Genomic DNA, 12,925 nt, shown 5'->3' with positions numbered 1-12,925 from the left:
AACGAACACATGGACAACCAGTTGTTTATTCTTTTTCAGTCAAAGTAAACAACATAATGCTCTTCACAGCACAACATTGTTGCTTTAGTAATAGATTTTTCCTGTCATTGAATTCAAATATGGCCTTTTCTGTTGCGTGTTGATGGTTTTATACTGAATAATCCACATGATCATTTTTTCCCTTTTTGCTGGAATCAGTATTACTTGACCTAATGTTCCTACAGAGAGAGCATGATGGACTTATAGCAGTAAAAGTACTAGTGGTCAGGGCTTGTCAAATGCGAGTCTATTTCAGCAGTGGTGTAACACAGCTACTCCTAATGGCCACTTTGGCGGGTTCAATTTTATACATAATATATATAGTTTTCAAAATAACTAAGTGCAATGTAGTGTTGTAAAAAATAATATTGATTTAAAAAAAACTTTATACTGAAATATCTGAATGCTTCCAATACTAATTCTCCGCAGAACAGATACACTATACCAAGCTGCGCTTTCTCACTCTCTCATCTCTCTGACAGTGAGTTGACACACAAACACGTCTTCCCTCACTCACTCGCTTCATTTCCTCCGGATGAATATTGTTGCTGTTACAGGGCTTGAATTTCATTGTGGGATTCCGTGTATTGTGCATTATTTTACACATTCCAGCAGATTTTGTACTCGCACCCAAAATGCAAGCAAGCAAGCCGACTTCAAAGAACTAGCGGCGACGGAAACCGACAGTGTTGTCGCCTTGCGTCGGCTGCGTCTCTGGATTAAAAAGCTGAACACAGCACATGCTACTAACACAGCCGACTGCAAACTAGCATGTGCGTTCTGCGCCTGCGTGTAAGGAATTAACTGTCTATATCAGCAGGTATCAATAGTCTATATTCGTCATTCAAAAGGAGAAACTGTAACAACGATATACGCAGATATATGAAACCTAATCAAAGCAGCACTTGCTTGGCATTTTTAATCTCAGTGATGTTGAGAACTTTCTTCATTTAATGAGGCTCATGTTATAAAAATATTCGTGTTTTGGAATGCTTGGGTAGGATAACATTAGATCAGCCTTCTGTCTGCGCTGTCTTTCGCTTGTGTTCTCATGCAATCATTCGCTAAACTGAACATCTGTGTCGGCTTGGTGTGTCCTGGCCTTTAAGTGAACCTAAACAGTTAAAGAAAGAAAACAGTATAATGGATCCATGCGTCAGGTCTTAAGTGACAGCAGCCTAATATACCTGCTGCCAAGTTAATACAAGTTATGAGTTAATACCTATTTGGCAGTTTTCTCCATGGTATCGATGTCAAAAATGTGGCCAGAGAAAATGCTGAGTTTGCTAGAAACTTTGGAAAACCACTAGTTACAGTGGCTGGTGAGCAAAAAAGTTAATGTCAAGCATTGCTAGTGGTTGATCGATATTGATTTTTTTTTAAGGCTGATGCTGATATGTTAGAGAGCAGGGTGGCCGATATAAAGCTGAATTATATGATATAACACTATTTAATTTAAAGATATTAAAAATACTTAATTGCATCATATTTAATATATTAGAAATAAATCATTTGAAAATTAATATGCAACTTTATTTCTGTAATCCTAATATAGCATTTTTCACAAATAAAGAAATTGCTAAAATATGAATGAAAAATAAGTTATACTGTAACCAGCAGTGCACTCAGTGATCTGGTAAATCTGTGTGCACTGGGAATAATATTTGGATTCACAGCTATGTTCTTCTGCTCCTCAGATCATTGGTATTGGGCTATGTGGAGTGTTTGAGCTCATCAAGGAGACTCGTTTCTCGCACCCGTCACTGTGCTTACGGAGCCTTCAGGCCCTTCTAGATATGCTCCAGGGACAACAGCCGGAGAGCTTTCAGACTGAACCTCCAGATGTGCTGGGTAAGATGGTTTCTCCTCATCATATAAAATGGTAAGTGAATCTGTATATTTCAATCATGAAACCACTGTTGGACCTGCAGAGTCTCTCTTCCATCTTCTGCTGGAGACAACGGTGCGGAGCACAGGGATGAATGATCCCACCGGTCAGACCCTCACTGCGTTATCCTGTGCCTGCCTCTTCAGCCTTGTGGTGGCCTGGGGAGACACTGGCAAAACCCTCCAGGCTGTGTCTGCCATCCTCACCAACAATGGCAGTCATGCATGCCAGACCATCCAGGTGAGGGAAAGTATTGATATTGCATTGAGCATCAAATCAGTGTATTAGAATGATTTCTGAAAGGTCATGTGGCACTGAAGACGAGAGTAAATGCTGCTAAAAATGTGGTGAGGTCTGTACATCGGTTTATTTTATTTATTTTTTCTGGCTGTCTGTAGCAACTATTGGTCTGCATTAGGGCTGCACGTTTTCAAGTTTTTCATTAACCGTTAACCGAGGCCCTTAGCGGTTAATACTCGGTTAACCATAGTCTACGCGCCGCAACCCCGAGATAGAGACACACGAGAAAGGGGTAGTTCATTTTTAACACCTTTAATAACTGCACAAAACATCTTTAACTTTTAGGTGGCAAAATATTGTTTTAGGCTACCTAATTCTGTGAATTACACTGCACAAACCAAAAGTACTACTGCCGAATGAAGAAGGGCCAGTTCTCCCCAGAACATAAAATATTCATTTTATTTAATTTTTCGTGTTCGCATTTATATGGAACAAACAATGGGACGTGGCAGTTCTGGAAGCGGCACTAAAACTTTCACTGAGACCTCAAACAGAATGCACAAAGCCTTTCTTTAAAGTGAATTTCGTTTTGTATTAATTGTATCTTAATTTTAATCAATGTTTCATCAACCAATTACCTGGAAATAAGAAGTAAATATAGCAGACATTAGATAATACGGAGCCGCCGGCGCGTGAACTGGAGCTCATCTCATAAACGAATTCCGAAACTCAGCGTAGGCTATAAGGTAGCCTACTTGTCTCACAGACCTGAGAAATAAATCTATATTGAAATGTCTACTTTTAAACACAACAATTCAAAACGAAAGAAAACAGACTGCTCTCTGCTTATGTAATCCGTATGAAAAGTGCATTTCTCTCTGGCGTGTTCACTGCGAAGATCGCGAATCGGCATTGTCAACTTCATCTTTCCAGCTGAGTGAGCCTGCAAACAATTAAAATGTCTCCTTGCTATATTTGACATATTCATAATCATTACTTTTGCCTGTTCTTTTTGACAGCTTTTAGGTTATTGGCAGCGCAACCCAGGCTACATTACATGAACGCGCCAGCACCGAAAACATGGAGATGGAGATTTTTTTTAAATAATCGCACAACCTATTTGATATTCCAATTAAATAGGCTACTCAGTTAGGCTACTCATCCCAACCAACTATTAAAAAATTGTTTACTTGTAAGCGGTCTTTTTACATGTTAGTTTTTTTCTGTGAGCGGGAATTGAAAACCAGGAGTGGACTGTTAGCGAAGTGATTACAGAATGCTAGAGTGGAGAGAGGAACGTGCTTTCGCTCCACAAGGCTTTGATCACATCCCCCTCAGCAAGGTGAATACACCTCGTCTTTCCTTAATTTAAGACCTATTCAAACTAAAATTAAGACATTACACTATTTGAGAAATGAAAGCCTATTTACGGCCTTAAAATTATGAAAAGTGAACTTCTTGTGGACAATTCAAATGTCTGGGAGCGCTCTGGCGGTGCAAAAATGTATTACAACTAAATTCAATGCACGCCATTGACGCCACTTAACCGAGCAAAATGTTTCACTCGGTTACGCAATTTTTAACGGTTAATCGGTTAATCGGTTAATCGGTTAACCATGGACACCCCTAGTCTGCATCCTTTCCCCTCTGGGGTTCTTCGGACCAAATGGTCCCGAAGAATTTAAATGAAAAAATTTGTAAAATCATAGCTTCATCGGAATGGTCCGAAATTTGGTGACTTTGTTGGTACTTGGTATATGAACACCCCAAAAAATTGGGGACAGGATTTGAATAGTGGTTGTAAAAAAAATGGTCACACTCAGGGCCTTCGGGACCAAATGGTCCCGCCATAGGAAATGAATGGGAAATTGGCAAAAATGTGACAATACAGAGTTTTTTTGTGCGTACAATCTACAAATCAGCCACGATCCAGAAAAAAAGCACACAACAGTGAGGGGGTGAATCTATAAAACATCAAGAGTGCAAAACAGACGCATCCACACACACACACACACAAACACACTTTTATACATAAACAAACGAATAAATTCAGATTACATATGGGTTTTGCATTTTTAAAATGCTCAGTTTGTCCACCAGATGGCATCCATCTAATTTCAAAAATTGCTTTTATGAGGTCTAGGCTTGACTCTAAAATGAAATACAGCTTTAAAAAAAATAAAAAAAAATATTTTTTTATTTTTTTATTTTCTATTATATTCAATGGGGGGAAAATGGGTCATATTTATTGCATAAATATTAATTATAAATCTTAAATTATCTCAAAACACCAAAAAAGAAAAGAAAAAATATTATAAAAAACAAGTAAAAAAAAAAAAATGATTTTCTTTTAATAAATATGAATCAAACCCTTCAGGACCATTTGGTCCCGAAGACCCTGAGTGTGACCCTGAAATGAAGGACCCCAGAGGGTTAAGGATCCACACTTAAGAAGAGTACTTTACTTTTATTTTTAGTTTATTTTTAACAATGTTACTGATTATTTCAGTCAGTTTTGTTTTAAACAGTTTAGTGGATTTTTTGCTTGGTAAGTGAGGTTGAGATTTTAGACTGCATAAAAAGCTGCTGCATATTACCGCTCATCTCTCAGTATGCGATAGCCATAACTGCAACTGCATTTGGAAGTCAACAATCGGATTGCCTGAAAATGTCAAATCCCTCCGATTTCCCGTCTTTATTATATTAATAAATTCCCTCAGCCAATTACTCCTCCTCAGTCCTCCGCTGTCTGCATGATATGCCATTTTTTTACTTATTTAAATGTCTTAATGCTCTCTGACAATATCACACACTGATTTAGACATCAGAGAAACTGTTCATTTGTTGTTGCCAAGGTAACTACAACCTAATTGGAGCATGAGTAACTTACATAGCTTGTGTAAAGTGTGATATCTGATCCGTCTCTGTCAGTTCACAGTGCACAAGTCCAACTTGAAGTGATTCAGAATGAAAGTGAAAAACAAGCATAGGCTGTTGTGTATATTCTGATCAAGTGCTTTTTAGAGCTGGATTGTTTTTCATATGTATTTGCTATGAAATGGCTTAAAATATTTTATTTATTACTTTTAAAAAATAATTATTTACACATATTTATGTATTAAACCCCATCCTTTCAACCAAACAGCCTTTGTTGCCCAGTAGATTCAATATACAATGAAAATGTATCTTTAAAAAACACTTTTTTTCATTAAATAGACTTTAGGAACAAACAATACTTAATAATTTTCATTTATATGCTCCAATATAACATTACATAGTAGCAAACATCAATATTTACTAAAGAAACAGGGATTTCCATGAATATATAGTTGAATCTGGGATTGGAATCGATTTACTGACATGGATAGTCTAAAATAATTATAGAAATAATGCATGCATTGTAAGTTGGCTGGCAATACCCTGTCCTAATATAAGACATGAGTCTTTTGTAAAGAACAGAGAAGTGTAGTGCAATAAAACTAAATGTCATTATTGAATTGACTGTAGAGCATCTAAAGCAATAACATTGATGTTTTAGTATATCAATAAACCTCTCTGTCCTGTGTATTATCATTCATCATAGTACCTCCTTACTACCTCCAGCGGAACTCTGTGGTGGGGTGAAGACGGACACAGTGGTTTATGTTAAAGAAAGATCAACATAAATATTAAACGGGGGAAATAATGTGTCCTGGGGATATGATGTGAGATAGATGAAGGAGGGCTTTGTGAATGGACTGGTAAAGGTCAAGTGGTGCAGAGAGGTTTGGTAGGGATGTAACTCCACATACTCACATGAACACCAGTCAGTAACTACACGCTTTTAAGTCTCACAAGCTTTAAATTAGAACAATAACAGTGGCAGTTCTCTTTCATTTCGAAACAAAACTTCAGTGAGTGAGTCATTTCAGTCTGATTCAGCCAGTTAGTGAGTCATTAGACTGATTCAAACAAAGGACACATTATTTTGATTGATTCCACAATTTTTCTTTTCACTTGAGCTAGTGGTTCAGATTTTTTCCTTGCCCTGCCAACATTTTCATTGAATCCTTCACAAAAAATGTCATTGTTGTGATGTTTTCATTGTTTTTTTTGACCCATGTATTCTTGCATTCTAATTAGACACCAACATTTTTAGATATGCTACCAGGGAAATTTCACAATTCTTGATTTCAATTTTGATACCACAGCAAAAACTAACTAGCCTATCTAATATATATATTTCAAACATGATTAAAGACATGTAAACCGGTAGTTCTAACAGTAGTATTTAAGAAATCTTTACTGTATTCATTAAATATAGAATCATCCTTATTAAAGCTATTCAAAAATGTCACTCAAAAGCAATGAGTGATTCTCTCTTTCCCTTTCTTTTTTTCTGTCAACTGTCATTCATTTCTTTTTTCAAAAATAACTAATTGAACTGCTGGTTACCAGTGTTGGGCGTAACGCGAGTTACGTAGTCAGATTACTTTTCTCTCAAGTAACTGGTAAAGTAATTTATTACTTTTAAATTGACAACTTTTACTTTTTCAATTAAGTAACACAAGTTACTTTGTTTTCCCATTTATTGACTGACACCGCTCCTGTGTTGTGGTGTTGTGTGCGCTGTGAAAACATGATGCTTATTGTATGTCTAGGCTAAATGTGAGCGGGCATTTACTCATCTCACTTGCTCAAAAACAAATTCAGTAGCCCTCAAAATGATTCAAAACAGTGTTTAGCAAACTTAGAATATTAGGCAAACCTGCAAAAATTAAATGTTAAATTACACAAATATACTTTATGTATTTAATCTCACTTTCTTAACTAATGTATTGGCTGCTGACCTTTGAGTATCTAATTCAACCATAAGCAAAATGACTTTAGATAAACAACACATTTGTGTTTAATTTGTTTGTTTTCATGTCTGAAGTAAGTGTAGAACGTTCTTCATATTACGTCCCATTCATTTGTATTCTAGAATGTCAGTACAGCTGAAAGGTTTGTTTAAAGGGACAATGTGTAGTTTTTTTTTAGGTATTTTATTATCTAAAATCAATATTTTTATTCATAAATATGTCCTCAATGGTGTACAAATACCTCTGCCAATGATCTGACTGAAATAATTTATTATCTTTATATACATCTGACGGGTAGGTCCACGGAGGCTTCCATGTCGTTCCGCCAGCTATAATAAAAACTATAATAGCAGAGAGGGTCAAAAAGTACTAGGCCAACGCGTTTCCACGAAGCATTTTCGTTCGTTTCGACGAAGTGCTATTAGACGACATCCTGGCATAGCTTTTTGGCACATAACAGCTAACGTAGATGCAACACGGATTTGAAAAAGTGAGGCGCTGGAGAGCACAATTTGTTTGAATGCAAAATACAATTTCACCGCTAGATGGGAGAAATTCCTACACAATGTCCCTTTAAGCTGCGCCGTCGTGAATTTGCATTTAGCCTGAGGCCGTTTCATTTCACTTTTGGTGTGAAAGGGCCTTTACATTTACCAAAAATATAAACAAACAAACAAGCCCAGCCCAAGTGAGAAAAAGTGACGAAAAAGTAAAGTGTAACATACGTACCATACTTTCCATAAAAAGCAACAAAGTAACGCAAGTAGTTTTTTTTTTTTTGTAGGATGTAGTGTTGTTTCCCCAACACTGCTGGTCACGCTGTGTTTGTTTTTGCATGTACTAGTGGGGAAATCATAAAAGAAAGATTATGTTGTTTATTTATTGTCTTTGTATTATTGAGTGCTGCCTAGTTTCTCCATGTTCAATTCAGACCAAGCTCAAAAGTGGTGTGGAAAACCCTGTCAGAGTATTTTAGTACAGCATTCTGTCCAAATTAAGTGAAGAATGCTCAACTGTATGTTCAAGATCTGACCCGATTGTATTTGTGCACCAAAAAGGTTCCAACAATCCTGAACGCACTACAAAGGAGTGTGCAGGCGGTGCTGGTGGGAAAGATCCAGATCCAGGAATGGTTTGGAAACGGCATTAAGCGGGCCGCACTGATGAACAAATGGGTTCTGAAGGAGGTGAACATGGATGAAGATGAACGCTGTCTACTTCAAACAGACGGTTCCTTCCTCTACCTGCTCTGCAAGGATGGTCTCTACAAAGTAGGCTCAGGGTATAGCGGCACCGTGCGGGTGAGGACATCTTATGTTTACCTGATCACCCAATGGAAATAAAAAGTTATTTTGCCAAGCGAATTTTCAGACTAAATTACTGTTAAATACAGTAGTTCTGTTATTAATTTAGTAGTTAATAGTGATGCATCAAAATTTTGCCAACTGAAAATATATATATTTTTCAGTTTTTTCTGAAAAGAATTCAGTTTTTTATTTGAGTGTTAATTATGAAATTCAGTTAATTAATTGAATATAAATATATATAAATATAAATTAATTTTATTTTCGGTTTAATTTTCCTGTCAAGTGAAAACTTCATTTTGGTGCATCACTAGTAATTAGTTAGTAATAAGTTATTATGTGCTGTAAGTGTTCATTTACTTTCTATTTATATAGGTTAGAGACATTTGACAAAAAAATTTCTCCAGAATCGGACAGGAATTGGATCTGGTTTTGTGCTGAGGCAGCAAGTTGTTTATCATTGTGTTTGTGCGGGTGTTAATAAGAGGCTATCGATTGCAGGGCCATGTGTACAACTCCACATCTCGTATAAGGAACCGCGAAGAGAAAAGGTCATGGCTGGGATTCGCCCAGGTATTGACCTCTTGTTTTATGAGCGTTTTTCCTGATTGTCTGTCTTATATAACGCCAATGTAATCAATGTGTAGTACTTGATACAGGTTTGAAAGCTTGATCGGATCTCCTAATTTAAGCATTACGTGACTATGACATTTTCAACCTTGAACCTCATGTCATTCATTGAACTGCCTTATAAAAGCATGTTTCTTGTGGTGGATTGCTTTACAGGGTTGTTTGCTCTATCGAGACATGAACAGTCACAGCATGGCAGCCATTAAGATCAACCCAGAGACTCTGGAGCAGGAGGGCACAATCACAATGCCGGGTACAAACATCCCTCTTATGTGCTATTGATCGCTAAGAGCAGGGCAAATAAATGGCTTGACAAGCACACTTTTCTTTCCTGTGTTGACAGGTTTCCTATTAGAACAGGACAAATCCAAGGGATTTCATTTTTTTCCCTTGAATAGCCAATAGCTTTCTATATAACTATATGCCTCTATATAGCTCTAGATATATTATGTGGTTATTCAAAGTCGTTTATTAAAAAAAAAACCTTCTAAAGATTGTTTATGACTGGCCTAAAACAGAATGTTCCTGTAATTTGGATGTAATTTGAAACTGTAAAACTTTCAAATTTTCTCTTTAAAGTTCACTCTCCCTTTCTCAGGTCTACAAGCAGATGGACAGAACATCATATTCACTGATGGAGAATTTATCAACCAGATTGCAGCCTGCAAAGATGTAAGTTGTTTTATTTATTGGCGATGTTGCTGTTCCAAAACCTAGTGAGCTGTCTTCGTAGGTAGCATTTTAGGCATCAGAGTAGTGCAGGCTGTTCCAAAAGTAATAAGCAATATGTCAAATTATAAGGCAGCGTTGTATGTATGCTTCAGGGTGAAGGCAGTCGCACAATGCATTGTGCCAAGTAAAAAAATAAATCCAAGATGGAGGCAAGAGATATTTATTGATTATATATATACTTGTATTTGTATCAGGGTTTCTTTTGTTATAATTATACTGATCAGTTAATGTATGGATTAAAAAAGGATTGAAAACTACTGTTCAAACGTTTTGGGTCAGTAAGATATGTTTTTGAAAAATTGATTTGATTCAGTTAGAATGACAGTTAAGTAAAGATGTATTTAATGTTACAAAAGTTTTCTACTTATAAATACATGCTGTTCCTTTGAAATTTTTATGAATCAAATTAATTGTTCATTCATGGTTTCCACAAAACTATTAATCAGCAAAACTGTTTTCAACATTGATAATAATAAGAAATGTTTCTTGGCCATTAAATCATATTAGAATGATTTCTGAAGGATCATGCGACACTTGAGTAATGATAGTAATGATGCTGAAAATTCAGCTTTGCCGTTACAGGAATAACTTACTTTTTAAAATGCATTACAATAGAACACAGTTACTTTGTATTGTAATAATATTTCACAATATGCTATATTCACTCTTTAATTATTTTTGATCAAATAAATGCTGCCTTGATGAGCATAAGAGACTAAAAAAATCCTTCCAATCCCAAACTTTTGAAAGGTAGTGTGTGTATATAAGACTATTTACACGTGCTTTTATTTTTTTCCTGTACTACTTGAGTGTCCTGCCATTAGTTTAGCAACATGCTGATGTCAAACTCTGGAATCAATCGTATTTACTAGAAAACCGTTATTTGCAGAAGGTTTTATTGGTTGATTTTTCAATTATTTGCCAAACTGCTAGGTGACAAACTGATATAGCCAACCAATACATGTGTTCAAATCGCTTGTTATAGATTGAAAAGTGGAATAGATTGATAATAATGCAAGAACCCCAATAAATGTTTGATCCAAAATGAACAGCCTGTTTTCTCCATGCTGCGGTCTTCATCAGACGACAACCGATTCCATGTCCCTCCCTCTGCACATCATAAAAGTGTGATCATTACCTTTTTCTCAAGTGGTGTGATTGTGGCTGTCAGCAGCACCTGATCTCCTTTGTTTCAGCCGAATTCAGCTTGGCTGTGTGTGCGTGTATTCAGTGTGTTTGCATAATAGCTGTGTAGGCAGGGGAGGGGCTGCAGCACTGGACGTGGGCATATCACTGGCTGATCATGAGTGGGCAGCAGTTACGGGGAGGGGGATGTGATATTCATATCTGCCTTTGAAGAGCCCTTTTTGCATACATGAATGGCGAGTGCAGGGGTTAAGGAGGGAAGTCGTGAGGGATAATGTTTTGAACTGCTGTGGGACTTATCTAGGAGGGAGGAAAAGACATGTGCATTTCTTAGCGGTGTGATTTTTGCCTGAAGCGTCGGTTTTTGAAAGCTCACTAGTACGCTCATTAACTGCTGCAAATCAAAGACTCCAGTGTGTCGTCTTCTATTTTTTTTTATCACATGCTCACTCATGCAAACGCACAGACTACAAGCTCTAGTATCACCAGAGTGTACACACCCTGAACTTGTGCGTGTGTGTTTCTGGATGAAACTGGCCCAGAATACGTGAGGGTGCTACTTTGCATCTCCGATGCGCATGCTAACATAGTTAAAATCTAAGACTGAAGAATGAAGCCTCTAATGTTGTCAAATGCTCTGAGATAATGACTATTTTATTGAGCTTTGGAACAAGCCCAGTCATCCAGCAAATAAGTGTAACTGTTCAGTATTAAGACGCAGTCACATTAGACTTCAAGCATGCATCATTTCTTTGGGCATTGAAATTAATCAGATCATCAAATATTTAAATAAAAACTATTTAAAATGGGGAAATACGCCATCTAGTCCACATTACTGCAACACTGAAAACCAGCTACTTTAAAAAGATAGTTCAATTCTGACATTTGCTCACAATCATGTTGTTTCAAACCCATGAGCTTTTCTTTCATCTTCGTAACAAAAATAAAGATATTTTATTTGCCCCCACCCATCCCGCCCCCCAATTTTACCCATTGTTTATAATTAACCAGCACAAATATACTCTTTAAAGGGTAACTAAACCCCTGGTCAAAGCCTGACTCCACCCACTGGCAATATTTGAAAAATGCTGGAAAAGTGGGCAGAGCCCAGCGGAGATAGAGGCGACGAACCGAGGGCGGGGCTGAGCGGGGGGGTGTGCACCTGAGACCCGCAGTGACAGCTGCTGTCAAACTAGCTAAAATGGAGTGACGCAAGTAGCTTTGCAACAGAGCGGTAATTTGAAGTCGAGAACTTTTCTCCCCCACCTTCACCTGAAGTGGAGGAGGGTGAATTGTCTGTGGACACCAGCTCATTCTGCGGTCTTAACTCCCGCATCGCGATCGGCATCCGATTATTCTTATATTCAGTCATTTTGAGGTAATTTTTTCCAGGATTATTATTACTATTACGTTCATTATATTTTGCTGCTATGTGAAAAAAATAATCAGCAAATCGCACCGTCGCGTTTGTCGACACCAGAGGATTAACTTTAGCCTAATAAGAAAGAACATAAATTGTGATTAAAAATATATGCTCACTTACATCATGACGCCGCTGCGGTGGTGGAGTTCATGCAGGAAGAGGTATGAAGAGCAGCGTTTGTGTGGAGAAGCGAGCTGTGTGGAGAAGCCCACCTCCATTGCATTGGAGAAGCAATCCCACGTAAAATGCAGGTTGCACACTGGAGCGATAGGCGAGATTAACTACCTAGGCTACACGAAATAATCTAAATAACTATATAAATGCTATGCTAACTAGATGCTAATATATACTGTATCTATCCTGATCGTTTTCAATACTTGTAATTCCAACTCCTGACTCGCTACAGTAGTTTTGACGGAACCAGATGCTTTTATACCAGGGGCTGCCAGGGGCGTGGTGTCCTCGCACCAAGGGCGTGACAGAGTGACGTCAGAGAGTATTCTACGTCAGAGAGTACCCCTACTGCAGGAGCTTTCCGTTTAACCTGAAGAGGGCAGCACTCAGACATTTTTACACCATATATTTGAAAATTAAAACACTTTATACCCAAATGTCAAAAAATGTACTCGAATCAATGAACAGCATTTATGAAGCTCCATTCTTACAGATAATTAACTAAAAA

The 12,925-nt window shown here is 37.4% G+C and overlaps 1 protein-coding gene across 21 annotated transcripts in view; it reads left to right on the top strand.

Annotated features, from left to right (window-relative positions):
• mycbp2 (MYC binding protein 2) overlaps positions 1-12,925 on the top strand; it is a 123,504-nt gene that overhangs the window by 23,885 nt on the left and 86,694 nt on the right. For all 21 annotated transcript variants that reach the window (XM_077215718.1, XM_077215712.1, XM_077215709.1 and 18 more), the window contains exons 4-9: positions 1,737-1,890; positions 1,971-2,167; positions 8,067-8,309; positions 8,814-8,885; positions 9,099-9,195; positions 9,541-9,614. In XM_077215718.1, coding sequence (XP_077071833.1) covers positions 1,737-1,890; positions 1,971-2,167; positions 8,067-8,309; positions 8,814-8,885; positions 9,099-9,195; positions 9,541-9,614 — 837 coding nt within the window. The remainder of the gene's footprint in view (positions 1-1,736; positions 1,891-1,970; positions 2,168-8,066; positions 8,310-8,813; positions 8,886-9,098; positions 9,196-9,540; positions 9,615-12,925) is intronic.

The sequence above is a fragment of the Siphateles boraxobius genome, unplaced genomic scaffold, assembly GCF_051911475.1.
Source record: "Siphateles boraxobius isolate OS27281-9 unplaced genomic scaffold, OSU_SipBor_1 7, whole genome shotgun sequence".
Taxonomy (NCBI): Eukaryota; Metazoa; Chordata; class Actinopteri; order Cypriniformes; family Leuciscidae; genus Siphateles; species Siphateles boraxobius.
This window is presented reverse-complemented; position numbering and strand designations above follow the sequence as displayed.